This window comes from Stigmatopora argus, chromosome 8 (genome assembly GCF_051989625.1).
Source record: "Stigmatopora argus isolate UIUO_Sarg chromosome 8, RoL_Sarg_1.0, whole genome shotgun sequence".
Lineage (NCBI taxonomy): Eukaryota > Metazoa > Chordata > Actinopteri > Syngnathiformes > Syngnathidae > Stigmatopora > Stigmatopora argus.
The window spans coordinates 19,191,148-19,218,833 of record NC_135394.1 but is presented as its reverse complement, the minus strand read 5'-3'; the positions used below and the strand labels follow the sequence as shown (position 1 = coordinate 19,218,833).

Sequence of the window (27,686 nt, the reverse complement as noted above, 5' to 3'; positions counted from 1 at the left end):
TCTCTATGCAACGTAAAGACAAGCCAATAAAGATGCTAACACAACGCTCTCGGGGGCTGGCCTCGTTTTTTACGCACAAAAAAACAAAAAAATTTTGGAAGAGCACGAGTCACACAATTCAATCCCAAAAATTCCATCAAATATAATTGGCGATAAAAGGACGCATTTGGGAGAATGCTTGCCATTCATTTGGCTGACTTGCTGTTGATTGGAGAGATTTTTGTGGCACTTTCTCTGAATTTGAGGCTATTTATGGCTTTCTTTGTGCTCATTTTGGGACAATCCTATTCATTTAAAGGGACTTAATGTTGGTGCATTCTATTCATTTGCAGATTGGAGCACAAACTAACAGTAAAATAAGGCCATCATTATTGACACATTTGATTGATTACAACATTTATTGAACTCCCATACTTAAACACAGTCTTAGGATAATAAAATGCAACTTTACAAACAGTGTGAACAATTCTCTCTCTCACACACACACACACACACACACACACAAACGCCTTGTTCCATCTTTTTACAATTGATTTTATTGACAAATATGTTCACGCTTGACTATTTACACCAGCTCCTCCTCCTCTGCAGCCATTTTAACGGCGATCGACAATTCCGTCAGAGCGGATAGGCTATCAAAATGACAACATTGGGTCACTTCCTTTTTATTTTGGAGTTTTAGCAGCTGATTTTGTCAGTGTCTCCTCCCGTCGGCGGCGCCGGACGTCCAATCCGTCGCTCCGTGACTCCGACTTCAAATGGGACGTCCAACGCGTGTGGCCTCCGGGAAAAATGGACGGACAGATGGACGGCGTGAGACGCGAGCCCCGCCCACCCCCAGGAGCCGACGGTCGCCCCCACGTTGAAATGTTCCATCTTAAGCTTTCCATTTCATTTTTCAGAGGGAGAGGTGCGGCTTCCGGTAGGTGTCCCGGGTGACGGGCAGGCGGCTGAGGCGGGCGCCGTAGTAGTCCACGATGTAGTCGGAGCCGTCCGACGGGCCCACCGTCTGCGGGGGAGACAGAGAGAGAGAGAGAGAGAAAGTGGGAGCACGAGTGGGCCGTCTTAGCCCAACAACTGAGCGCCACTGACCTGCGTGGCCACCAGGACAAAGTCCAGCAGCGTCCCGATGCCGCAGAAGCCCACGGTGCAGAACTTGAGCACCCCCAGGGCCGGGTAGCCCAGGTAGAAGCGATCGGCGCCCAGCCAGCCCAGGAAGAGCGACAGCGCCACCGCCACTTTGTACGAGTAGCCGCTCCTGAGGACCCAAAAAGCAGACGCTAAAAGCGCCGTCCAACAAGGTCACTTTGCCACGAGTCGGAAGCTTCGTTGGCTAGCCACATTGCTAGCTTCCCAAGTTAGCCACATCCACTCGTGGAGGTCCAAGTCAAGGTCTACCAAACGACTTAATAACTAGCCTAACTTCAAGTCACTCTTAATATAGCCATAAAATGTCATTTAAATGGCATATTGTCCACACACAAAAAAACAGATTTTCTAGGGTTATCTTAGTCCAACGTCAATGGATTTTTGCTACAACAAAAAAAAACGTCAATGACGAGTCCTATAGTCAACACTCTACACCAGGGGTAGGGAACCTATGGCTCGGGAGCCACATGCGGCCCTTCGCTAACCTGTGAGCTAAAATATGGAACCCACTTGTGACAGAACTGAGATACTACATCCAGTGCTGCTTTAGTCTTCTTTTTTTGCATTAGACTCTGCTAGAATGCATACTCTCATTAATTAGCAACTGCATAAGAATGTTGTCAAAAGTATTCCTTTTTTTCCACTTTAAAAGTGGTGAAATTACTAAAATAAAAGTTATCCAATTTCTTGTGTGTGTGTTCATTGTAGAGACTTCAAAGAGCTTCCTAAAACCAATAGGACTTCTTTTTTTTTTTAATCTTCTCTTGGGTGTACTCACACATTCCGACAGGGGACGGTTTGGTAAAATCCCACCTCCTCGCCACTGAAGCGGAACTCCGTCCCATTGGAAAGCCGGCATGTCACATTAGGAGCCGGGAGGCACTCCACTGCAGAAAAAAACAACAACATTAGCAAACGGGGGCGATGTCACGTGAGCAACGATAGGACATTGGCGAGCGACGCCCACCCCGAGCCGCGGCATCTCGGCAGTTTTCCGGCTCCTGCGTGGTGTCGTCGATCTTTGGCTCTCGACACAAGTACGTGATGGCTGCTGTCAAGGACAGGAGAACGCCAAACTGGGATATGTTTTGGAGGCAAAAACAAAGTGCTCCACCACATTTGGACAAAAACATCCCCAGAAATCTACAGGAAATGACCCCAAATAGACAGGAAGCAAATCAAGAACGCCTCCAAATGTGCAGGGAATGACACAAAGTCAACCAGAAGGGACTTAAAATTGTACAAAAATCCATAAAATCAAGAGGAACCAACCCAAAAACTGAAAGTAACCCGAAATTGCCCCAAGGAAGTGAACAAAAATGCCTTAAATTCAATTAATCCAACATGTACAGGAAGTGACGACGAAGTGCCCCAAAATGGACCCGCAATTTCATTTTTTTTTTAAAATCTGTTTGGTTTGAATACTGAACATTTAAATGTTATGCATTCATTGGTCCCGATATAAGTGCTGCAATAACTGTGAATATCAATTTGAATTATATATTTTAATTAGTTGTTAATGTAAAATTGACTTTAAATGCAAATTATGTGTCATTCATTCCATTTTTGGGACACCGCAACATTTTTTAGCACCGCTGCGGGAAATGTACGTCTTATTTGAGCTCATTGCTAGCTCATGCTAGTCGTTAGCATTAGCGATTTCCGAGGACACAAAGCATTTCGGGCAAACTATGTGAAGGATATTGTCCGAGTCTCAGGTTGTCGCAGCTGTCGGCCTCCTCTGCCGCGACGAGCGTCCGATACAAGGCGGCCAAAAAGGAAAAAAGCAACAAAAACGACCACAAATTGCGGCGAAAACTAGCCAGCGACATGACTGCTAACTGACGTCACCACGCGACACCTTCAAAGACGTCGGGAAGAAAGACTATTGTCAAGTTTTCCCTCCCACAAACAGCGCAACATAAAACAAGCAGTGAGTTGGTCTATTGCTGCGTATTTTCACATAAGTGTTTAACATTACTATGTATTTTAGAAATAGAACTTATGTTCTTTTGCGTTTAGGTTTTCCTCTTCTTCTCCTTTGTTTCTGTCTGTATTTATTTTATTTTGAGTCAATTTTCAATCAATATTTGTAATTGATTTTCAAAAAATAATGTTTGAAATTGCTCAAATTCCTTTTACAAACAAAAAACATTTGTTTTACCGACACCATTTTTTGTTCGTGTACCCCCCCCCCCCCGTCACTGTTATAGTCAATGAAGAGTTGCGAGAATTCCCATGGTCAGTGAATCCCGCATTTAAAGTGACCTAGTCACCGAGAGGACTACACTTCACGTAAGTTTCGCATCCGCTCCAAATCCTTTAAAAAATAACTAGTCGATGTTTTTCACTCACCAAATGTTAGCTGTGTGTTCCCAGTGTGTAATTCGTGTAAAAACTACTCAAAACAAGAGGTTTTTGTGGCTCGCGTTGAGATAAGAAGTTAGCATGCTAGCGACGAGTCGAAAGAATGGTGAATGTTGGCAAAAGTTGGAATGGTTCGGTCCGTGTTTCGCGCTAGCGCCAATTCTTGTGACGTTTCCAATGTTATTTTTCTTTGCTAGTTTGCTTTGTTTTGACTTGTTCTTGGTGTGTCGGGGTGTTTTCATGCACCTGCTGGTCCAAAAGGACCACGCCCATTTTAATATGCGATAATAATCCATAAAGTTTACCCAGAAAATTGTCAACGTGTCTTGGAAAGTGGATTTCTCATATTATATACTTTTTTTATACGGACAAGAGTCTCTTTTCCCCCACCCCCACTCCGTTGACCTTTGTAGTTTCACTTCCGTGAAGGTAAACGCCCGCCAGGTATGCTTTGTTTACTTCCGGTGAAAGTAGCAAGGTATGACTCAGGAAAAACTGTTGGTAAAGTAGCATTTTGCCATAAGAAATATTTGGATGTTTTTGTCAAATTTGGCTGAATGGTATGTTTTTTTTCCTCAAAATGTAACCGATACATTTTGTCATCTTTCTTTATGTGAACATTTGGACGAGTGAATTACGGGAATATGACAAAAATTGTAGAAAAAGTATCATGTTTGGACAATGGAAATGAATAGGGCCATTAAAATGTGCGTGTATTTTTGTCAAATTTGGCAGAATGGTGTTTTTTTTCTCAAAATGTAATCGATAAATTTTGTCATCTTTATTTATGTGAACATTTGGACGAGTGAATTACGTGAATATGACAAAAATTGTAGGAGAAGTCTCATGTTTGGACAATGGGAATGAATAGGGCCATTAAAAATGCACGTGTATTTTTTTGTCAAATTTTGGCAGAATTGTGTTTTTTTTTCTTCAACAGCTGACCATTAAATTGAGTACTTCTTCATTTAGAACAAGTAGCATCATTTTGCCTTCAGAAATAAAGGTTTTTTTAAAGTACCCCTCCAAAAGGATGTTTTTGGGGCAACTATGAACGTTAAAATGAGATGTCCATGCGTGTCAATGGCGTGGGTTGTTCCTTACGTTCGTATTTTCTTCCAGAAAGAGGCGAGATGTTGTACAACGCGGGCGACCGGCTTCCCGTGCCCGCGGTGTCGCCCCACGAGCGCCGACGAGCGGCGGCGGCCCTGGAGCGACTCGGGGCCAAGCTGGCGGAGAGGGAAGAGTGGCAGCGCCACGGCTTGCGCGTGGCGGCCCTCAAGGAGATCCTGGACAGTCCGCTCTTCGCGCACGTGCTCGGTTTGCAGCGTGCCGTCGCCCAACCCGCCAAGCAGGTGGGAAAAAAAATCATATACAGTGGTACCTCGACATACGATCGTAATCCGTTCCGAGACTGAGAACGTATGACGAGATTCTCGTCACTCCAGCGGACCTTTCCCATTCAAATGAATGGAAAACAAATGAATTGGTTCCAACCCTCTGAAAAAACACCAAAAACAGGATACATTGGATTGGAAAAATGTTTTATTTCTTCTAATTCGCCATCTATTGACAAAGTAACACATAACTAGTGGTTTAATAGTAATAAAATGTGTTTAATAGAAGTAAAATTAGACGCATTTCGCTGGGGATATAGACAGCGACATACACACGGAGGCGGGGGGAGGTGTTCGGGGGGACTTTATCCACGGCACTCGTAAACGAACAAACACATTTAAATGAACTTGGATTAATATATACAGACACTCAAGGTTTAATGTAACTTTACACAAAACTGAATTCTAATTTTGTTTGAATCTTTTGACCTTAGTTCTACGGGTTAACCCCACCCCGACGTTCCGCCGGAGTCTTCAAAACGAACGCATCAAGAGTTGTTTGGAACTTGCCGCTTCCCCGTGTCTGATTACCCAGTGTACATATATTCCAGATCTTTTCTTTGCAATGTCAATGTAGACCAAAGTGGGGGGGCAAAAAAACGTGTGTGGAAATGCAAAGTCCGCCCAGTGCTCGTAGATATATTTTATACACAAAAGAGATGCAAAAAAGACAGTGCCATGGCCACCTGGCTTGGTCGCATCACCAAATTTTGATTGCATCTCGGGCGAATTATTCCATCGAAATTTCCGTCGTAAGACGAGAATATCGTATGACGAGCGGTCGTATGACCAGGTATGACTGTACTTTTGACATGTGGTGAACCGGAAGTTGTCGGTGCCAACACGTGACCACATTCGAGACTCTGGCCGGAATGAATGCGCGTAAAAATCAATGTGGTTCTTACAGGTAATGTACGAATGACCTTTCCTCTGGCTTGGCGTACTCAGCCGGGCGTGGGCGGGGCTCTCGCCGAGCGGCCGTTTGTCAAAGCGGGACAGCGCATATTAAAGCTTGATTGATCCGCGCTCGGGAAGCCCGGGCATAAATAAAGCGGCGCCGACGCCTCGGTGGACTTACAGTACGGCGAGCGACCTTGGCGCCACTTACAATATGAAGCCCGCCATTATCTTAATTTGGAGCCGCCATTGTTTATCGGCCGGGCAACTGCCACCGCCACCGCCACCGCCGCGGAATACTGATACGGGGCGCCGCCGTGCACGATTGCCGGGACCACAAACTATATTTGGAATCTCGTCATACGATCTCAGTCTCGGAACGTATTATGATCGTATGTCGAGGTACCACTGTATCATACCTGTCAACCTCTGCCGATAACTGCCCTTATAAATGATTATGATTCCCCTTACAACCCCCCCAAAAACCTTACAAACACCGTACGACTTGTACAGTGTTTGTAAGGTTTTTGGGGGGTTTGTAAGGGATTGAATCATAATCATTTATAAGGGCAGTTATCGGCAGAGGTTCACAGGTACCACTGTATTCATATGTTAAATTTTTATGTCATTGGAGCAACTTTAGGCTGCTTTTCATCCTTTATGGGTCACTCCTTATTGGCTTTGGGCTACTTTTTCGGTCATTTTTGTTCATTTTTGACCTTTTCATCTCTTTTGCAGTTGAGCCCGACGCCGCCCAAGGGCGACCGCGACTGGGCCGTGGAGGAGCCGACCACGGCGAGCGCCGGCACGGACGCGCCGCCCCTCGGGGCTCCGCCCTCGCCTCGACTCCTCGACCGGTGGATCAAAGCGGCGGCCGGCGTGAGTACGACGCCAACGCGCGAGGTCCATACCTGTCAACCTCTGCCGATAACTGCCCTTATAAATGATTATGATTCCCCTTACAAACCCCGCCCAAAAACCTTACAAACACCGTACGAGTCGTAGGGTGTTTGTAAGTTTTTTTGGGGGGGTTTGTAAGGGGAATCATAATCATTTATAAGGGCAGTTATCGGCAGAGGTTGACAGGTATGGAGGTGGTTTGGGCTGGACCGTCGAGCTTCGGGTGTTAACCGACCGAAGGGGCCGATGCTAACCTGCTAACGGAAACCCAATCGCCGGTTCAGGGTCGGCAAACGGAGCACGTGCTTCTGAGCCGCCCGCCGTCGGGCGGCCTGGGCTTCAGCGTGGTGGGCCTCCACCCGGGAAGCGGCGGCCACGGCGTCTTCGTCAAACACGTCCAGCCGGGGGGCGCGGCCCACAGGTGAGCCCCGCCTCTCTTGTCCTCGCTCGGTTGCCGTGACCTGACGCCAGGTGACGCCGCAGGGACGGGGGCCTCCGGGCGCGGGATCAGATCCTGAGCATCAACGGGCACCCCCTGGAGGCCGGCGTGAGTCAAGCCCAGGCGCTAGCCTTGCTGCAAGAACCCGGCGGGACGGTCCAAATGACCATCGCCAGGGAGCGCAGGTGGTTACGCTAGCCAAAAATGTTACTCCTAACAGTGTTGTTTTTAAAACATGAGTAGAAAAGGCAAAAAACATTGGTGGCTTCAATACTATACGTGCTCAGGTATTGAGTGATTGCTTAGCCCAGAGGTGGGAAAACGAAACAAAGGGCAAAAGTGAGTGCGGGCGGGGGTGCTTTGGTTTCAATCTCTAAAGATGAACCTTTGCACAATACTACAAGTGCAATCAGTGGATTGCCTTCAGGTGCTTCTCGCAGCACAACCCCCGCTAGCTAGTTCAAGTTTGTCAGTTAGCTCGGTTGGTGCTGGATGGCTTGGAACAGTAAAGCTGCTCCCTCCCTCCCTCCCCACCCAAAGCGACCCAACCCCCGTCCATTCAATTTTGTCAGCTATGTCTGTGCTGGGTGGGTGGCTTTGAGAAACCACCTGCTATAAACTGTCATAGCCAGTTCAAGACTTTTTTTGGACCTATTTCAAACGTGGGCCATCAAAGTGCAGACTTTTGACCATTGAAGAGAGAGCGAGCGAGCGAGCACCTCGAAGAAATTGAAGCATTGGACATATTGGATTGGATTGGATAACTTGATTCATCCCGTATTGGGGAAATTTCATTGTCACAGTAGCAAGAGGGTGAGGATGCAGAAATAGGAAAGGCGTTTTAGACATAAATTGATAGGTCATAAGTAAGTTCATAAATAAATACATGAAGGAAAAGGTAGCATCCCATAAGACTAGGCATTTATTTAACAGGGCTGGGCAAACTTTAAAAAGGCTCAAAGTGGTTGCTTTGGTTTCAACCTCCAAAGAGGAAAGCTTTCCACAATTCTAGTGTCCTGCGAGTGCAATCAGTGGATTGGCGTCAGGTGCTTCTTGCAGCACAACCCCCGCTCCTTCAACTTTGTCAGCTCGGTCGGTTCGGGATGGCTTGAGCGAAAAGCAAAGCTGCAAACCCCCCTCCCTCCCCACCCACAGCGGCCCAACCCCCGTTGAATCAACTTTGTCACCAATGTCTGTGCTGTGTATGGCTTGCAAAACCATCCCTGCCTGGTATAAACTGTCAAAGCCAGTTCAGACTTTTTTTGGGACCTATTTCAAAAAATTGAGAGCAAGAAATTGAAGCATTGGACATTAGAAGGAAGACGTAGCATCTCCTAAGACTAGGCATTTATTTAACAGGGCTGGGCAAAATTTTAAATAAAGGGGCCGAAGTGAGTGCTTTGGTTTCAACCTCCATAGAGGAACCTTTCCACAAATATTGTATGTTACAAGTGCAATCAGTGGATTGGCGTCAGGTGCGTCTGATTTCAGCCCAACCCCCCGTTGTGGTTGAACTCTGTGTCCGTGTCTGTGCTGGATGGCTTGGACCAAAAAGTGGCCCCCACCACTCACAGCGGCCCTTGAGGCCCAAGCTGTGCCCCACCCCCTCCCCTCACTGCCTTAGCACGCCTTTGTTAAAACAAACTCATCCATCAGTAGAGTAGCCGAAAATTGAGTTTTTTTTTTTTTTACGGGACGCCTTTGACTTGTACTTGAGTGAAATGATTTTGAAGTCGTCATCTTGACTCTGGTTTCTCCCCACCTGTGACAGGGAGCCGCCCCCGCCGTTCCCAGGGTCCCCGCCGTCGCCGCCGTCAGACGTAAACACGGTAAGTGGCGTCGATGCCGCGAGAGCGCCGGGAGGGTCATTCCGTCCCCCCAACCCAGGGCGAGTGGGCCGAGGTGGAGGAGATCCGGCTGACCAACGACGGCTCGGGTCTGGGTTTCGGCGTGGTGGGCGCCAAGAACGCCGGCGTGGTGGTTCGCACGCTGCTCAGGGGCGGCGCCGCCGACAGGGTAGGTCTTGTTCGGGCGCGCCCCCCTTGGGCTCCCCGTCCTCACGGGGTACCGCCCCTTTCAGGACGGGCGTCTCCGCACGGGCGACCGCCTCCTTCGCATCGGGGCCACGCCCGCCGAGGGGCTGGGCAGCGACGAGGCGGCGGAGGCGCTGCGGGCCTGCGGGACCCACGTGGTCCTGCTGGTCGCCAGGGACCCGCGTGGCGCGAAGGCGCCGCCCCCGCCGCCGCCCGACTCCGCCCCCGTGATGGCTCCGCCGCGGGCTAGCAAGACGGTGAGTGAGCGGGGCCGCCACCTCCGGCCTTTCCGTTCCGTTTCAGCTTCTGTAGAGAGGTCCAACGGGGGAGAAAGAGGCGGGGCTAATATTTCCCGCTGTTTTTTTCCTATCTCTCCAAGCCCAACCTGGACGGTTACGAGATCCACGAGGTGGCGCTGGCCAAACAAGACGGCCAGAGCCTGGGGATCTCCATCATCGGACACAACCCCCTCAGCGCTCAAGGTCCAAAACAGCACCGTAACTTCCCGTACATTATTGGCTTCCGGGTCACTTCCTGTGTATTTTGAGGCATTTGGGGGTCACTTCCCATCCAATTTGGATGATTTCCTGCACGTGGTTGGACGTTCCCAGGTCACGTCCTGGTTCATCGTCCCTTCTTCTTGTTTTGGGGGAACTTCCAGTTGATTTTGTTTTTTTCAAGATCACTTCCTGTCCATTTTAGATCATTTCCACTTGACTTCCTGTAATTTTTGGGCCATTCAGAGGTCACTTCCAGTCCATTTTGAAATATTGCGTGTCGATTTTCTGAAATTTTCGGTCACTTCCTCCTCAGTGGTCATTTCTTTTTCCCAAGATGGCGGCGGCGCGCACTGACGCAGCGGCTCTATGCTCTCCAGTTCGGTGTCGTTCGTTATCCTACAGTCGCCAGGATTTCATTACTATCGGAAGGAGATGCGCTATATCCGATTTCACAACAAACAAAAAAGAGAAAAGAAGAAGAAAGAAGAAGAAAAGAAAAGAGGAAAAAAGAAAAAAAAATAGAAAAGAAAACCATAACGGCAGAATGCCAAATTACGAGTCCGTAACTATCACTTATTTTGGTCTTTTGCTGAGAAAACGCACCTTATGGAGAAGCACTACCAATTTCGTCATATGCAGTTTCTGGGTGTGATGACAAAAAGGTTTTTGTTGTTGATGATGACGACAGGGCCTATCTCCGATTATTATTATTATTATTATTTATTTTGACAGACGCGGTGGGCGCCTACATCAAGAACGTGGTGGCGGGCAGCGCCGCCCATCACAGCGGCAACATCCGAGTTCACGACCGACTCATCGCGGTAAGAAAAAGGGTGTCCGCTCGTCCGAGGCTGTCGACGGCACCCTCACGCGCGTTTGTCTGTCCAGTTGGATGGCGTCAGTCTCCACGGCCTGACCAATCAGGAAGTGGTGGACGTGATGAAAGGCACGGGGCGCACCGTGGTGCTCACGCTGGTCCGCAAGAAGAATTCCGTCGCAGAGAGGTCGCCATCCACGGGTATATGTTGACCATTGTCCGATCGTCCTTTAGCAAACCAGTTGGTCACCAGTTGCTTCACGAGCGTTCGCAGGTCACTTCCTGCCGGTTTTGGGGCATTCCTAGGTGGTACTCGGACGTTTGGTCGCCGGACGTTTGGCCGCCGGACGTTTGGCCGCCGGACGTTTGGCCGCCGGACGTTTGGCCGCCGGACGTTTGGCCGCCGGACGTTTGGCCGCCGGACGTTTGGCCGCCGGACGTTTGGCCGCCGGACGTTTGGCCGCCGGACGTTTGGCCGCCGGACGTTTGGCCGCCGGACGTTTGGCCGCCGGACGTTTGGTCGCCGGACATTTGACAACAGGCCAAACGTCTGGCGGCCAAACGTCCGGCGGCCAAACGCCCGGGCGACCAAACGTCCAGTCACGTTCCTATGTCACTTCCTTTTGCTTTTGTAATTACCGCCTCACTTCTTGTTAATTCTGGGACGTATTCAGGTCATTTTTTTAGTTTTTGGGTCACTTCCTGTTCATTATGCGGCTTATCGGCTGTCGTGATGTCATTTGTAGTTTTGAAAGATTCATATTCACATGTGTTGCTGGGTTATTAAATTATTTTGTGTGTGGGTTTTTTTTCTCAGCAGAGATTTCTGCGGGGTCACCACGGAGATCAGTGGATTTGAAAACGGGCTCGGCGGATTTGGAGGCACAAGACGCAAGCCAAGGTGAGCGTCCGTGCTCACAAATGGGGGACCTTGGGTCGCCATTGACGGACGGCGCCGGCCGTCCGTCCCATCCATTTGATCAGTCACTATATTTTGAATCTTTTCATCCAAGAGTGTTGTTTGTGTTTGAAGCCCCGTGCGCTTTTCCACGCAGCCCACCCACCCACGCGCTCTTCCATCTTGGAGAGCTTCCAAAAAAAGTCACGTGACGCCAACTCTCCTTCCATTTTGCCGTGAACGTTCACGCTGGCGCCAAAACCACCCCAAAAGACTTTTTATTACTCTTAAGGAGTCGCCTTACAATCTATTTTTTTTTTCAAAATTTCATTTGTTTTGAATAACCATAACGAATGGAAGGCTTTTTGGGGGGGAGTTAGCTATAAAAGTGTTGCCACTAATGACAGAGTTACTTTCTCAGGAGGATATTTCGAACTGTGATCTGTCCCGGGCGCTAAGTGCTAGCCATTAGCACGCGGCGGCTCGTCCGGCATTTTTATTCTTCCCTACGCTGAAGATTAATGACGGCCGGGCTGCGTTTAGCAATGCTAATTTAATCTAAAGCGCCGCCATCATTTTTTTTTTCTTCATCTTATTTTGTGGCGAGCTCAGCAACAGCAGACTGACGTCGGTTCGACGGCCGGGTTTCCGTGGCAACCGGCGCTCACGGGCCGCCGCCGACTTGGAGCGGGAGGGGGGGTTTACGGCTGACTTCCTGTTGATTTTTGCCTATTTGTGCTCATATTGCGTTCATTCCAAGTGGCTTCCTCTTGGTTTTACCTTTTATTTTGGTCACTTCCTTTTGATTTTGGCCTATTTTGTTTAGTTAGAGTTGATTTTGGATGACTTTTAATGATTTTTTGGTGGCATTTTGCCAACGTGTATTTATCCCCAATGTGTGTGTGTGTGTGTGGGTGCAGATTCTGGCGCAGATCTGAAGGCCAAGTGGCAGGAAGTTCTTGGTCCCAACTATCAAGTTCTGGTGAGAGCCCCAAACAAACAGGAAGTGACCCGAGATAGTTTACTGACGAGCAGAGAAAGGCAGCCCTATCCACAAACGACAGTTTCCAGTAAATTTGTTTTTTATTTGACTGTTTGAATACACCCCAGAATGCCCCAAAGTATACAGGAAGTAACTGAAGGTAAAGTCACGTGACCACTGGCACGCACTGACGCACGCCATCCAATTCAATTGACATTGATGGCAATAGATCAGGGGTCGGTCAGGAACCTTTTTGAAAGAGAGAGAGAGCCATAAACAATTCCTATTTTCAAATGTTATTCCTTGAGAGCCATACTCACAATTTAAAAGTCAAAATACATGAAAATGTGCCCATTTTTTAGTCATTTTACCACTTTTAAAGTACAAAGTCTTTGAAATCTTTTGACAACATTGTTACGCTGTTGCTAATCAATGAATATCAACGAGTATCAATGAGAGAATAGATGCAGAAGACTCTAATGGAAAAAATAAGTCAATGCCACAGTGCCGACGTGACGTTCCTATTGGTGCATTCGGGACTCGCCTCTCTCACCACCGCTTTCCATATTTTAGCTCAGAGCCATATGCAACCATCAAAAGAGCCACATTTGGCTCCCGAGCCATAGGTTCCCTACCCCTGCAATAGATGATGTCAATTGCGCAGAGATGGGACGACTGCCCCGGTCATTGGCAGCCAAAAATGTGTTTCCAGGTGATGGAGTTGCACCCTGCCGCCCAACACGACGACGTTCAACTGCAGAGATCCTCCAAGGTGACTCCTCCTTTCCTGGCGGTGGCGGTGGCGGTGGCGGCCTCACGTGTGCATGCGTCCATTTTTTTTTCTGGCAGCTGCTCCCCGTCCACACGCTTCGCCTAGGCGTGGAGTTGGACTCCTTCGACGGCCACCACTACGTCTCGTCGGTGGCGCCCGGCGGCCCGGCCGATCGCCACGGCGTCCTCGCGCCGGAAGACGAGCTGCTCCAGGTCAGTCACGTGACCAACCTCGGCCGATCTGACCATTAAAATTGAAGCAAGTTTATCACGAGTAGACATCCAATTTTTACCTTAATGCAAGTACTAAAGTCAAGTCTGGCCACTAGAAGGCAGCATAGCGCGAGAGAAATTAAAAAGGTGCCGCAAGTCGTCCGCGTCACCGCTAACGTTAGCGCCCACGCGGCAGGTGAACGAGGCCCGTCTGCACGGGATGTCTCGTCGAGAGGTGCTGTCCTTCCTCAAAGAAGCTCCGCCCCCCTTCACGGTGGTCTGCTGCCGGCGGACCGCGTCCGACGACGACGACGCCGGATCGGACGGCGAGTGGGAACCGCGCGGCAGCGCCCTGGACGACGTAGGTTCCGTGGCGACGGGAAGATGGCGATGGCGGCGGCGGCGGCGGCGGGTTCCTAATCCCTCCCATTTGTCCATGGGGACCTTTTTCAGTTGGAGGCCAAGCTGACGTCGGCGCTCGGGGCTCCGGCGAGGCAGGTCGGTCCGATCCCCTGTACCTAACGCTCACTTCCTGTTGATTTGGGGTACTTCCTGTGCTTTTGTGATCTTTTCCAGGTTACTTCCTGTTGATTTTGGGGGCTTTTGGGGTCACTTCCTGTTGACTTGGGGTACCTGCAATAGATTTGGTGGCTTATGGGGTCACTTCCTGTTGACTTTGGGTACCTGTTATAGATTTGGGGGCTTATGGGGTTGATTTTTTTAAATGATTTTAAGCCACCAAAATGTGCAGGATAGTTTTGTCCAAAAGCCACTGTCCATGAACTATCATATTGCGTTCTTTAGAGGGCCTAACCCTAACCGTTGACCCAAAATGGTACCTAACGAGCACCGTGTGACTGACGGCAGGTGGAGAAAGAGGAGCCAGAAAGCGAAAAAGAAAGAGAAGAGGAAGAGGAAGAGGAAGAGGAAGAGGAAGAGGAAGAGGAAGAGGAAGAGGAAGAAGATGGCGAGCTAGCGCTGTGGTCTCGCTCGGTGGAGGTGTTGGAGCTGTCCAAGGAAGCGGACGGAGGGCTGGGCTTCAGCATCTTGGACTACCAGGTAATTCGCTTGCTCGCCCGTCCTCTGTTTTCTCTCTCACTGACACCCCCCCCCCCAAAAAAAAATCGATGCTCCTCCCCCTCCCGGCCCATTCTTAGCGCCGTGTCTTTAGGCGTAGGTTCACCTCGGAGACCCCGCCCCCTCCTTTCCCGAGCCTCGGAGCCAACTCCAGGTGAAGTCCCGGGTGGGACCGCAACACCTGCGGGGGGAGGGGGCGGGGCTTACCCATTTTCACCAAACTTCTCCTCACATTGTGGGAGCAAGCAAATGAATGTTTGATTTGCGAGGGAGCTAACTCCCGACCTCCCTCCCTCCCTCCCTCCATCAAATATACATTTTCAGCCTACTTTTTCACATTTTAACAGCTTTTCTCAAAAATTTGCAAGTCGGAACTCTAAAGTGGATGGGAAGAAATCATCTGAATATTATTATGAATAATATGAAATTTGGGGGCCCATTTTCCTCTTCTTCCTCCTGTTCCGTACATTTCTGGCTTACTGACGACGACGATGATGATTTTTAAATGGCTTCATGGCAAAGTCATATTTTGAACATTTCCAATTTTAAAACCGTTGGAAATGAGTGCGAAAAAAGCACGTTTTTGGTGGAAAGGATGGAGCCTAGCGCGCACGAATTTTTGGAACCTTTCCAAGTCGCTACGCCGTCAATCGGTCAAAGTTGGTGGTGGGCTGCGAAAGAGTGGATGGGAAGAAAAAAAATGCCCAATGTGGGGGGCCATGAAATATTTTAAGATTGCCTGCGGTCTCCATGGATTGGACGCTGGCTTCTGAATGTGTTGTCGGAAAAATAAAAAAAAGAGCCAGCGAACGCGCGCTGGGGAAGGGCAACGTTTGACGAGTTTGGGGTGCCAAAAGGTCCCTGTCAGAAAGTTCCCAAATTCAAGCGAGAGAGAGAGAGAGAGAGAGAGAGAGAGAGAGAGAGAGCTTCAGTAGGCGGAGGGAGCGCCATCACATCACCTGTAGCCCAAAAGGCGCCTCTAAAAATAGCCCACTTGGCAGCCAGCGCGCTAACACGCTAGCGGGCGGGCGGACGGGCGGGCGGGCGTTCACTTTTGCGCATTGCCGCCGAGCTTCCGTCACCTCGAAACTTTGACACCTGGCCACGTTTTTAACGTCAACGGTCTATTTCCTCAATAGGCGTCTAATCCATTTGAAGTGGGAAGTATGGCAATATTTTTTCCCCTTTTTTTGACTCGTTTGCTTCCGTTGACAGAATTAAATGAGAATTGGACACCCGCTGCCTTCTCAAGCGCCGAGAACAGAGTGCCAGTACAAAGGCTCGCCGTCGCTTGGTCTTTGTCGCCGCCTGGCGGCTGCCGTGGGATCGCATCTCATCGAAAATGCGTATTTTCGGCAAGGCAATTGGGAAAAAAAAACTTGATAGTGGTCAAAGAGTTTTAGTTTGCATTTCCTTTTGTCATTTGCTGGTTGTAATTGTGAGCTTTTGTCCCCGGCCACGGCCCCGCCCCCAGGACCCCTTGGACCCTTGCGGCTGCGTGATGGTGATCCGCTCCCTGGTGGCGGGCGGCCCGGCCGAACGCAGCGGCGCCCTCCTGCCCGGCGACCAGTTGGTTTGGGTCAACGGTGTCCCGTTGGCGCGCATGAGCCTGCGCGAAGCCGTGGACGTCCTGAAGGGGGCGCCGCCTGGCGCCGTGCGGCTCGGCGTGCGCAAACCGCTGGTGGTGAGTGGCTTCCTCTCTTAACTGGCCAAATGATTGACACCTCACGCGGCGTCATTGCCATCCTGAATGTTTAATGGCCCAAATGGTTGAAACAAGGGACGCAAATTTAGGCCGAAAAATGACTCCAAATGATTGACGGCCCAAATCGCGGACAGCACCAATTTTGGACGTGGCCCAAAAATGGCTCCAAATGACTGACAGCCCAAATAATAGACGCCACAAATGTTGTACATTTTTAATAATGCTTGACACTGGCCAAAAAGCATTGATGATTGACATGCGAAATATTTGAGGTTGCCATTGGCACCCCAAATGACAACACGGCCAATTTGTGACCCTGACATTCTTTGAGCTCCATTGACCACGCCCACAATTCCTGAAAATGCATTTTTATGAGCGAAGCCACCCATGAATGACACGCCGAAGAAACGGACACCCAAAACGACAGAACCTTTAAGCCAGGGGTAGGGAACCTATGGCTCGGCGGGAGCCATATGTGGCTCTTTTGATAGGTGCATATGGCTCTCTAAACTGTGAGGTCAAATATGGGAAGTGCTGTTAAGAGAGCTCAGACCTGAATACATCAATCGGAGCGGCGTTACGTTTATCATGGTGGCGCCGACACTCATTTTAGTGCGGCTTTAAACTTGTTTTTGACATTCCATTCATACTCCCATTGATTAGCATTGATTAGCCACAGCGCAACAATCTTGTCAAAAGATCTCAGAGAACGTTAAGACTTTAAAAATGGGGATATGACTACAAATAGCACAGATTTTAGTGTATTTTTACATATTACGTCTTTTGAGTATGCCTCTCAAGGAACAACATTTGAAAATATGAATTGTTTATGGCTCTCTCCGTCCGTCAAAAAGGTTCCCGAGGCCTGCTTTAAGCGTTTAATGGACAAAATGTTGAACACGCCCAATGATTGGCAGCCAATATTTGAAGCCGTTGAATGATGGACAGGCGACGTGTCGTCAGCGAGCATTTAGTGGACGGCCCAAAAGAGGCCATTTTTTGACGACGACGACAACACTTGTTCTTCTTCTTGTCTTTCTTGGCTCAACAACTTGTTCTTTCTTGGCGGCGGCGGCGGCGGCGGCGGCAGCGCTTTGTCTTTCACCTTCCGCCAACCTCCCCCGCCCGCGTCTCCTGGCCCCTCCTCCTTTTATTCCTCCCCCTTTCCGCCGCCGGCTGAGTCAGCGAGATGTCGGGACGTGGCAAAGTGCTCCATCAGCTCAACAACATTGCTTTCGCCTTCGCCGCCGCCACCGCCGCACTCTTAAGTGGAGTGGAGGGGAGGGGCGGTAGGGAAGGGGAGGGAACGGTCGCCGGCTGTCACGGACGCTCCGACGCAGTATTAGGTCACCCGCCTGCCGCAGGAAGTGGCCTCACTTCCTCTTTGGCCACGAGATTTCCCGACGAAAACCTTCACCTGGAAATCTTTCATTGGAATGTTACTTTTGGGATCATTGTTGGCGGTCTCCAAATTGCCACAAAATTTTAAAAAAGCAACCAAAAAAAACAGATCTAAAAAATTGATAGCAGAAGTGACCTGGGAAGGCGCCAAACTTATTCAAATGAAGTGGAAGTGACTCCAATTGGATGAAAAAGTGAGACCGGAATGGAGAAAAATCATTCCAAGGGAACAGGAAGTGACCCAAAAGTACAGGAAGTGATCCAGCAACACCCTCAAATCATTCAAAAGGGATTCGAAGGAAGTTTGTCAGGAAATGATGTGCAGGAAGTGAGCCAAAATCTACAAGAAATGACTGAAAACATGAAAGAGGGAGGGGCTCATCAAATGAAAAAAGAGAAAAGAAAGAACAACTATACCCCCCCCCCACCACAAAAAAAAACCCAAATCATAAATAAATGGGCGAAAAAGCCACCGACACGGAAGAAACATCCGTCCAAATGGACATTTCCGGTTTTTGGTGGCTTTGACGGGAAGGACGCCAGGCGGATCGTCAGAGTCCACTTGACCGTACGTTAGCCTCTGAGGCGGAAAGGCCGCGCGGGGAAATTAGCCTAAGTGCGGCGGCGGCGGCGGCGGTTAATGCGCGCGCCGTCGTCAGCCAAGTGCTGAGGCGGCGTTTTGCTCTTTTATGCGCCTTCAAAGTGGCGGGAGGGCGGGACACACGAACGGACGCTCATCGTGTTCTCTGTGTGTGTGTGTGTGTGTGACCTCCTCGCAGGGTTCCCCGAGTGACTTTAGCCAAGGACGGTGGCGGGAAAATGAGGAGGAGGAGCAGGAGGAGGAGCTAGAGGAGGAGCGAGACCAGGAGCAAGAAGGATGGGAGGAGGAGGAGGAGGAGGAGGAGGAGGAGGAGGAGCCACTCACTGACGCCCCCTACTCAGACATCGGCGAAGGCGCCGAGATGGCCGTGGATGAGCAAGAGGCGGAGGATGAGGAGGATGAAGACGATGAGGAGGACGATGAGGAGGAGGAGGCCAGAAGAAAAGCTCCGCCTTCCCCCGACCACCCAAACTCCTTTCAAGTGAGTATTCCGCTTGCACTTTTGAAACTTGTTGTTGAGGTTTTCATTTCAAAAATAATTGACCTTTTGGTCATTTAATAAAAAAGATGTGATGAAATTGACAGATCATATTCGAGAACATATCTCATTTTATTTTTAAACTGTAAGAATCATCCACTAAAAAGGCAACATTGACATTTTTCATTCCAAATTATTACACAATATGATCTGATTTTTTTTTATTAAAGAAATGATCATATCATCTAAATATGATCTCTAAAATGGTCCGGGCCCACATGAAACGTAGTCGATGTTAATACGGCCCGCGAACCAACCGGTTGGGGTTTGACACCCTAAGCGCACATGACATGCTACTACTAACCACTTTCCCTACGACATTTCATTTTTATTGTATGTCATTTTTTTAATGTGTACACTATAAAGTGAAGCCCTAAATCTCATTGTCCTTGTACGATGACAACAAAGGGATTCAATTTCAATCATCTTTGGAAAAATTGCTGAGTAGATATCTTTTAATAAACGAAGTATTCTAGTTTTTCTTGCTAAAAAAAAAACAGAGGAACCTTGGCCCATTTCTGTACAACAGACAAAAGACAAACAAACCCAAAACAACGAAAAACAGTCGATTGATTTGGACCCCGTCCCCGGCGACCAATCCTGTGTCTTCTTCCCCGACAGAGCGCCGCAAGCGAGGAAGAGGACGAGGACGCCGATTCGGAAGTCAGCGTGACGGACGTGAGGTGAGTCTTCCTCCTCCTCCTCCTCCTCCTCCTCCTTCTTCTTCACGTTGTCTTTGTCGCCACCCCTCGGCCATTTGTGCAACTTTCTTGAATTGCGGCTGCCCGTGTGCCTGTGTCCAACAGGACGATTGACACCGAAGAGAAGCGGAGGAGGCGGAGTCACGGAGGATTCGCTGCAGCCAGAAGAGGGCGCAGGTCAGACGCCGAGCTTTTTTTCCCCCAACGGGTCACTTCCCGTTGCTTTGGGCCGTGTTCTAACTCCCGTCCGGACCGCCTTGAGTCCGTCCCGTTTCACTGCCACTTCCTGCTGATTTCTGGGTTACTTGGGGTTGATTTGGGTCCACTTTCCATCGGTTTTGGGGTGCTCCCTGTTGATCTCCAGCTCCCGTCCAGTTGACTCGGTACCATTTTTTTTTTTCCCGGCCAAGGGACCTTCCTGAGCGCGAGGAGGGCGAAGGCGAGGAAACCCCCGACTTCAGTCACTGGGGGCCCCCACGCAGGTAATGCCGTTTGCCTTTGTTTTTTTGTTCAAGGCCTGACGCCATTTTGCCACAGGGTGGAAGTGCGTCCCGAGCGCGGCGAGTCCCTGGGCCTGAGCATCGTGGGCGGCGGGCGCGTCATCAAGCGCCTCCGCAACGGAGAAGAGCTGAAGGGAATCTTCGTCAAGAAGGTGGTCCGCGGGAGCCCCGCCGCGCGGGCGCTCCGCACGGGCGACAAGATCCTCCAGGTGCCCTCCGCCGCCGCCACCGTGCTCACTTCCTGTTGATTGCGTGACAACTTGAGCACACTTTTTTTTGTCCGACATTGAAGATTGGACACCTCCCGCCATCTAATAAATTGCGGAATAAAAGTTTGGGGCTCTGTGTGTGTGTGTTGACGGAAATTGCTTTTGCCCTCGTCGCAGGTTTCGGGGGTGGATCTGCGAGAAGCCACTCACCAAGAAGCGGTGGACGCCATCAAGTCGGCCCAAAGTCCGGTGGTCTTGGTCGTCCAGAGCCTGTCCGCTAACCCTCGGGTACGCTCGCCGTCAAAGGAAGTAAGCCAGCGAGCGAGGGCACGGTCACAGTCAACTTCCGTGGTTATGTGTGCAGATGGCGAGATTAGGCCCGCCCCCACTGCGGGACCCGCCTCCTTACAGACCCCCCGGGCAGTCGGAGGCCCCCCAAGGTCCGTACCGCCGCCGCCACCGTCGTCGTCGTCGTCGCTCTCGCTCCATTTGAATTGGAATGTGACCGCTCAAACTAGTTCCGTTTTGTTTTGTAATGAAATAGGCCTTTTAGACTAGGAATGGACTTCCTGTTGGTTTTGGTTTGACACTCCTGGTGGCTTTGGTTCACGTCTTGTGATTTTAGGGCATTTACGCCTACTTCCTGTGTATTTTGGGTCACTTCCTGTGAATTTTAGGTCACTTCCTGAGTATTTGGGTCACTTCCTATTGTCTTGGGACGTTTCCACGTTACTTCCTACTGATTTTCGGCCCTTTCCTTTTGATGTAAAGGCATTGACGGCGACACTTCCTGTGTATTTTGGGTCATTTCCTATAGACTTGGGACATTTCCGGGTGACTTCCTACTTATTTGAGGCCATTTCCTGTTGATTTAAAGGCATTTCCAGGTCATTCCCTCCCTCCCTCCCTACCTGTTGTTGGGTCACGCACGTTCTGTCGATTGTGGAGCATTTCTGGGTGATTTCCTGTTGATTTTAGGACATTTCCTTTATATTTTCAGCCTATTATTGACCACTTCCCATTATTCTTGGGGAACTTCCCGTTGTCACGGGTTCACCAATTCATCGTTGGGTATTACAGGTCTTCTTCCTGTAATCTTCATCAAATGGCCCTGACACAAAATGGCCACCAAGTAATAACAGTGGTGCCCGTCGGTGCTCCTTACTCATCTAGTTCTACGTGCGTGTGATATCTAATGAGAACACACGCCACACCACGGACAGCTCCGTGCAGAGCCATATTGGGCGTTGAACCCCTTTTTTTTCTCTCTTTGCAGGCCTCTTCTGACCACACCCCCTCTCCCCATTTTACCAATCAATCGAGTGGTTTGACGACAGGAAGTACACCCAAACGAATAGGAAATGTCCTGTGAAATGTCCCAAAAATCAACCAAAAGTGATCTTAAACTAAAAACAACGTGCCCCAAAATGAAGTGATTGCGCTTGATGTGGACTGACGGTCAACTCATTGTCATTGAAATGAATGTGACGGGTGGTGTGGGCGGGACCTTGGGAGTGGGCGTGTCCGGTGAGCATGCTCCTCCAATGAACGCATGACTTGAATTAAATGAATTTATTTTGACACCTCTGCAAGGTTTTTCCATTTTAATGCGCTCGAGCTTATCGCGCCGTGCTGCGGCGAGTGGGGGGGGGGCATCGGGGGGTTCGCCGCTCAGGTTAAGGGGCGGGCGGGCGGGGTGGGGGCGCCTGATAGAGTGCTAGCTCGCGCACGCACCAACGCACGCCTGCGGCGTTCGGATGTAGCATCCTCGGCGAGACCCAAGCCGGGAGGGAGCATGCCGAGGAAAGGTCAGTCGCGGGCCGTGCTCGTCCGTCTTCGTCCGTCCGCCGTCGTCTCGCCAGCGCACGTACGTCAACGTGGGCCGACGTGGGCGGACGCTACGGCACGTCCTCGTCTGCTTGTTTTTTCCGGCCGCTTTTATTTGAGCCGCGCTTTGACCGATACGACGTCGGAATGTTGTTAGCCAGAAGGGTTTTGACCAATTTGCATGAACAACTTTTTCAAATGAAGGCTGGCAAAATTCATCCTAAATGTAGTGGTACAATGCCGCCGAAATTTGGGTCCGATTTTTTTGGGGTCCGTAAGTATCCGATGGCACGTCGAACAACCCCGCCGTCAACCTATGTATTGGTTATCAACTTGGACCTGCCTAAAATGAAGTCCTTATTCTTTTGGACCCAAAAATAAACAGTAAAAAGGAGGCAAAAATGAAAAGAATCGTGATTCTATGTAAGTAAGCAGGAAGTGAGCCAAAATGTGCAGGAAGTCACCTCGTGAGGAACAGGAAGTGACCCAACGGACTCCCAAAAAACAAAGTGATGTTCAAATGCTCTGAAATGAACAGGAAGTGAGCAGAATGCACAAGGAATGGCCCAAAGGCAACAGGAAGTGACTCCAAATAAATAGGAAGTGATTGGGAAATGCCCCGCCCCTCAAAGTGGTTCTTTCCGATAGCATCATTATTAGCTTCCCTTTTCCGCTACAACTATGGCTCGGGTCGCGTCGACTCGTCCTAAGGCGTCCTCGCCGTCCTCACGATGGTCCGGAAGTCGGCCAAAAGTGTCGCCGGCTAACGTGCGCTCGCAGATGGCCGCGGCGACCTGGCGCCGCCCGAGGAGGCGGGACGCGGGAACCCGGACCGTGCCGTCTGCTCCACCGACGGACGCCCGCGTGTCGGCGAACCCTCGGCGGAGGTGAGCGCTCGCCCGCCACTTCACCCCCCTTTGACCTTTGGCACCTCAGTTTTTTCTTCGTCTTTCGCCCACAGGTGGACGGGCAGAGGAACGCCTCGTTCGTCGTCAGGAGCGCCGCCCCCAAGGTCAAACTCCTACCCGGACCGGCGCTCTCTCGGGACGAGGTCCGAACCGCGGCGGCCATTCCCCCTCCTCCCCGGGAAAGACCCCCGTCGCCCGCCGACTGCGACGCGCCGTCCCGTTCTCGTCGGAGCCTCTCGCCGCCGCCGGAGGAGGGGCCGGTCCCGGTGGAATGGCCACGCCCGCCGGACGGCGACATGCTCCGCCTCCCCTCTTGGGACGATACGGTCAGGCGGATTTGCACTTTCAATTTGACTTGTCGGCCGCCATTTTGTGTTTTTTCCATCCATTTGAAGCGGGGGAACGGTCACTGGCTGCCATCTTCCCGCTTCAAATGGATTGGACGTCCATCGAGTGTTAACCAATGACCTGGCGCAGGACCTGGAGAGCCACGAGGGCGCGGTTGCCCGCCTCCCCGAGAAACGGGAGGACGACGAGGCCCCGCCGGGGCGGCGGGCGACGGGCACGTCGTCGCGGCGACTCTCGGACGGCGCGAGCGTGACGCTTCCCGATCTGACGGGCGCCCGACGTAAGAGCGACGGGTCACGCGGGCCATCCGACGAGGAGGACGTCGTCAAAACGGGTAGGCGCCGGGGAGTCTCCGACGGCCGTTAGCCGACAGAGCTGGTCGATATCGCGTGTCGGCCATTTTGGGTCAGACTTGAAATGCCCCCAAATCACCAGAAAGTGACTTTAGTGTGTCCCCGAATGAACAAAAAGTCACCAAACGAACATGAATTGACCCCAACATCTTCCATATTTCAATTAAGTCACTTAGATTTGTTGACGACAGGGAGCCCCGCCTCCCGGGAGCAGGCCCTCCTCCTCCTCCCCGGCCGGGAGACCACCTTGGAGATCCGCAAAGGTCCTTCGGGATTAGGCCTGAGCGTGGTGGGCGGGCGGGACACGCGTCTGGTGAGTTCCCTCCACGCCGACGCGACGCCCCCCTTAAAAATCAACAACGCCATTGGATTTGAATTTGAAAGGCTTGCTCTTTCTTCCTTCCCTTTGGCGCAGCGAGCCGTGGTCATCCTCCAAGTCTACCAGGACGGAGCGGCGGCCAAAGACGGACGCCTGCGGCCCGGCGATCAACTTCTGGAGGTAGGCGCCGCCGGCCGGCCGGGGTGGGGCGACGAGCGGGCGGGGCCACCGCCATCCGGGTGTGATCCCGGCGCGGCCGGCCGCCGCAGATCAACGGCGTGGACCTCCGGCGAGCGTCTCACCAGGAGGCCATCTCGGCCTTGCGCCGCCCGTCTTCCAAAGCCGTCATCACGGTCCTGCGAGCTCGGGGCCAGGGGCGGGGCCAGGGGCGGGGCCCGGGCCGTCGCCATCGCCGGCGTCGGCGCTCCGACACGCCCGCTTCCTCCCAAGCGGCGGTAAGCCAACTTATCCTTTTCCTACTCTCGTTCTCGTCTGTTACGTCGACACGGGTCACTTCCTGTACGTTCCCCAGCCAATTTCTGGTCCATTTCAAGCGTTTCGCCCTTTGCAGGTGGACGCTGTCGACGGTGGCGGCGGAAGAAGTTGGAGCGTGGATACGCCTCCCGCCAGTGTGACGTCACAAGAAGAAGAAGAAGAAGAAGAAGAAGAAGAAGAAGAAAGAGAGGGAGGAGGAGGAGACGATGAGGACGGCGGTTGCGCCGAGAATGCGGGTGACGAGCGCTTTTGCTTGTTGCCGTGCCAGCTTGCTAGCAAGCTAGCAGCTAACGTTGTCTGTGGCTGGATTGGCAGGTGGCCGGCGTCTTCGAACGGTGTGCATCAGCCGGGTGAGCTTCACATATTCTTAATATTCCTATTTTTTCATTGGGACGAAATGTGCTTATGTTGGTGTGGCAATTTACATTTAGCACACTATATATGTATAAAGGCATTGAGGAATAGCTAAATATACATACATAATACTTAAAATTGGTCTTCAAAAAATATATCATGTCAAAATATTGATTTATTTAAAAAAAAAAAATTGAAATAATACATTTGACATCCTCTGACATTTGGAACATGAACATTCCCTGCGACCATCCACGAGAGGGCGCGCTTCCTTTGTAATTCAGACCCGCCCAAAAAACGTCACACGTTTATGTGTATATGATCAAAGTTAAAAAGGGTACAAATTGGAAAATTGTAAATGTATCAAATCGTTTAAAAAATGATTTTAAATGCAAATCCCTCCTTTACGGATTGGGCGTTTTTCACTGTCAATGACAGCCAATGCCATGAAAGAAAAACGGATGGCTCTTCCTCCCTCCTCTAGGGGGCCGGTGACTCCCTGGGGGTCAGCATAGCGGGGGGGCGGGGTAGCCCCCTGGGGGACGTCCCCGTCTTCATCGCCATGATTCAAGATCGGGGGGCGGCGGCCAAGACGCAAGGCCTCAAGGTGGGGGGTCCGCTTTCATGCCAGGTTGCCCCCTCCTGATGCCCCGCCTCCTAACCCCCCCCCCGCCCCTCTCCGTCCAGGTGGGCGACAGGATCGTCAGCATCGACGGCCGATCCGTGGACGCCAAGTCCCACCAAGAAGTCGTGGACATGTTGAAAGAAACCACGGCAAACGTCTGTCTCCAGGTGGAGTGCGCGCGCTCAAGCACCCCCCACGCCATTGGCAGCCAAAGACCCTTGAACCGTCGTCTTTTAGCGGCCGCCATCCAAACCTCACGCTCCTATTTTTAGGCCTGAAATTTCATGTTGAAATAACCCTGAAACATGTGCGCCTGCTCGTTAGGTGATCGGGGACACCAACATGGCTGCCATTTTGAGTCAGGTGGAGAATTTGGCTAGCCAGTCCACTTTTGTCAATGCGCAAAGCCACCAAGTGCAAACGCTGTGAGTAACCATCGCCGTGACCACCCACGATGGCCAAAGGAGTCCGCTTGACCGCCTCCTCTCCCAGGGGACTCCATCGGCGTACAATCGTGGTGGAGAAGAGCGGCGAGGGCTTTGGTTTCACCGTCGTCGGAGGGGTTGGGAGCGCGCACGGAGACCTGCCCATCTACGTCAAGACCGTCTTCAACAAGGTCCTCCTATCCATGCTAAGCTAAGTGTGTGTGTGGTACACAGAGTGTGTGTGTGTGGTACACGGTCGATTGGTCGCCGGTCTTTTGGTCGCCCGGAAGGTAAGTGATAATGACCATTGAAATTGTTGCTCAAATTCCCTAAATACAAAGTGCCAATGACTATTTAGTCATACTTACTACCCTAGTCATTATTAGACAAAAGAAAAGCTCCAAATTTCCCGGACTTTGATTATGTTTTGTTGGAGAACTTGTTAGGACCGACTGAACTGACGTCGCTTCTTAAAGGGACAGCAACGCATGTACATACAAACTCTTGTACACTCACACGTGGGCTCAGTGAAACTGCTCGTGGCCATTGTTGGCTTTTATTCATGCGTACACCATCTTGTTTTACCTTGTTTTGTCGCCGGTCTTTTGGTCGCCCGTTGTCGCAGTCGGGGCGACCAAAAGACCGGCGACCAAAAGACCGGCGACCAAAAGACCGGCGACCAATCGACCGCACACGGTGTGTGTGACCTCCACCATTGCTATCACGTCTTTCTACCCATACATAGCTAAGATACTACAGTGTGTGTTTGTTTTTGTGTGTTTGTTTTTGTGTGTTTGTTTTTGTGTGAATGACGTCAGACCGTCGGCAAAAATGTCCATGGGTCGACGAGGCCCGGCGAGCGATGCTAACGTTTTTTTTGTGCGTGTGCGTGCGTTTAGGGGGCGGCGCCGGCCCACGGCTTTCCCAAGCGCGGAGATCAAGTTTTGTCGGTGAACGGCCAAAGTTTGGACGGGGTGACGCACGAGCAGGCCGTGGCCATCTTGAGGAAGCACACGGGAAGCGTCACGCTGGAGCTTTTGTCCTAAAACGTGAGTGCTGAGTGCTGAAAACTAGCAGTAAATGGCACCGGTGTTAAGACGGATTGAGATTTAGCCGCTGCTAACCATGAGACCTGTTTTTTTTGGTCAAATAATAGTAAATTTGTCACGCAGTCACGCAGCACACCACTGTTTTATTAGCACCTATGCTCACTGAAATTTTGGATGACCAAGCTCACAGCGTTAGCCGTCGTGTCCAGCGTTAGTTGAGATGTGAAGGATTAGCCGTTAGCTAATATCGCTCATGCTCGACAGATTTGCGCACCTGCCATGTTGGAGCATTTCGTACAACTGAAGAAACAAAAAGTGCACACTTGTTTTACGTGATTGTTTGCAGCGACTTTTGACCCTTTTTATGAAAAATGGCAATCATGAAAGAACTTCAATAAATCAATTCAATACAATATTTACGCTTGACTTTTTTCGACTTCACTTTTCTATTGAATATTTCCTTTTTGTACTTAAGAAAAGGAAAAATTGAATATTTATTGTTCAGATTTTTATATTTATGATAATATATAATAATAAACGGACATAGGTAATATATCATACTATATATAATAATATATGTAATATGTAATATATAATATATTATATATATATATTATACATATATATATTATATATTACATATATTATTATATATTACATATATTATTATATATAGTATGACATATTACCTATGTCCGATTATTATTATATATTATCATAAATATAAAAATCTGAACAATAAATATTCGATTTTTCATTTTCTTAAGTACAAAAAGGAAATATTCTCTCTCTATATATATATGTATATATATATATATATATATATATATACATATACATATATATATATACATATACATATATATATATATATAATATATATATATA

General features: G+C 50.1%; 2 protein-coding genes across 7 annotated transcripts; one reads left to right on the top strand and one right to left on the bottom strand.

Moving 5' to 3' along the window:
- Nucleotides 1-510: 510 nt before the first annotated feature.
- On the bottom strand, nucleotides 511-3,027 carry tm2d1 (TM2 domain containing 1). The gene is made up of 5 exons (XM_077607887.1): nucleotides 2,854-3,027; nucleotides 2,117-2,190; nucleotides 1,928-2,036; nucleotides 1,093-1,258; nucleotides 511-1,009 (listed from the first exon to the last, which is right to left on the bottom strand). Exons 1-5 carry the CDS (start codon nucleotides 2,979-2,981, stop codon nucleotides 899-901), a joined length of 588 nt encoding a protein of 195 aa, XP_077464013.1. The 5' UTR covers nucleotides 2,982-3,027; the 3' UTR covers nucleotides 511-898.
- Nucleotides 3,021-27,213, top strand: patj (PATJ crumbs cell polarity complex component). 6 transcript variants are annotated; one of them, XM_077607882.1, is made up of 40 exons: nucleotides 3,021-3,082; nucleotides 3,363-3,444; nucleotides 4,639-4,871; nucleotides 6,549-6,689; nucleotides 6,995-7,131; nucleotides 7,194-7,334; nucleotides 8,921-8,978; nucleotides 9,037-9,165; nucleotides 9,230-9,439; nucleotides 9,562-9,664; nucleotides 10,415-10,503; nucleotides 10,571-10,700; nucleotides 11,317-11,400; nucleotides 12,318-12,379; nucleotides 13,092-13,151; nucleotides 13,229-13,363; nucleotides 13,560-13,724; nucleotides 13,817-13,861; nucleotides 14,231-14,422; nucleotides 15,915-16,124; nucleotides 18,326-18,628; nucleotides 19,307-19,368; nucleotides 19,492-19,563; nucleotides 19,797-19,868; nucleotides 19,924-20,095; nucleotides 20,273-20,383; nucleotides 20,460-20,535; nucleotides 22,703-22,809; nucleotides 22,884-23,156; nucleotides 23,308-23,512; nucleotides 23,723-23,844; nucleotides 23,947-24,030; nucleotides 24,120-24,305; nucleotides 24,422-24,581; nucleotides 24,661-24,695; nucleotides 25,184-25,306; nucleotides 25,387-25,491; nucleotides 25,649-25,749; nucleotides 25,817-25,940; nucleotides 26,649-27,213. In XM_077607882.1, exons 3-40 carry the CDS (start codon nucleotides 4,650-4,652, stop codon nucleotides 26,793-26,795), a joined length of 4,953 nt encoding a protein of 1,650 aa, XP_077464008.1. In that variant the 5' UTR covers nucleotides 3,021-3,082; nucleotides 3,363-3,444; nucleotides 4,639-4,649; the 3' UTR covers nucleotides 26,796-27,213. The 6 variants fall into 6 exon arrangements, with proteins under 6 accessions (XP_077464008.1, XP_077464004.1, XP_077464009.1 ...); XM_077607878.1 differs by having other exon boundaries at nucleotides 13,560-13,725; nucleotides 13,806-13,861; XM_077607881.1 differs by having other exon boundaries at nucleotides 3,026-3,082; nucleotides 11,320-11,400; nucleotides 13,560-13,725; nucleotides 13,806-13,861.
- Nucleotides 27,214-27,686: the final 473 nt, after the last annotated feature.

What these genes read in the sequence shown, in the direction of transcription:
- tm2d1 (XM_077607887.1), bottom strand. Translation starts at nt 2,981, where the DNA reads ATGTCGCTGGCTAGTTTTCGCCGCAATTTGTGGTCGTTTTTGTTGCTT. An exon ending in CCGAGATGCCGCGGCTCGGG is followed by an intron (nt 2,037 to 2,116) that starts GTGGGCGTCGCT and finishes TTTTTTCTGCAG; the next exon opens with TGGAGTGCCTCCCGGCTCCT. An exon ending in ACCGTCCCCTGTCGGAATGT is followed by an intron (nt 1,259 to 1,927) that starts GTGAGTACACCC and finishes TTGGGTCCTCAG; the next exon opens with GAGCGGCTACTCGTACAAAG.
- patj (XM_077607878.1), top strand. Translation starts at nt 4,650, where the DNA reads ATGTTGTACAACGCGGGCGACCGGCTTCCCGTGCCCGCGGTGTCGCCC. An exon ending in CCGGGGGGCGCGGCCCACAG is followed by an intron (nt 7,132 to 7,193) that starts GTGAGCCCCGCC and finishes GTGACGCCGCAG; the next exon opens with GGACGGGGGCCTCCGGGCGC. An exon ending in ACCACCCAAACTCCTTTCAA is followed by an intron (nt 18,629 to 19,306) that starts GTGAGTATTCCG and finishes CTTCCCCGACAG; the next exon opens with AGCGCCGCAAGCGAGGAAGA.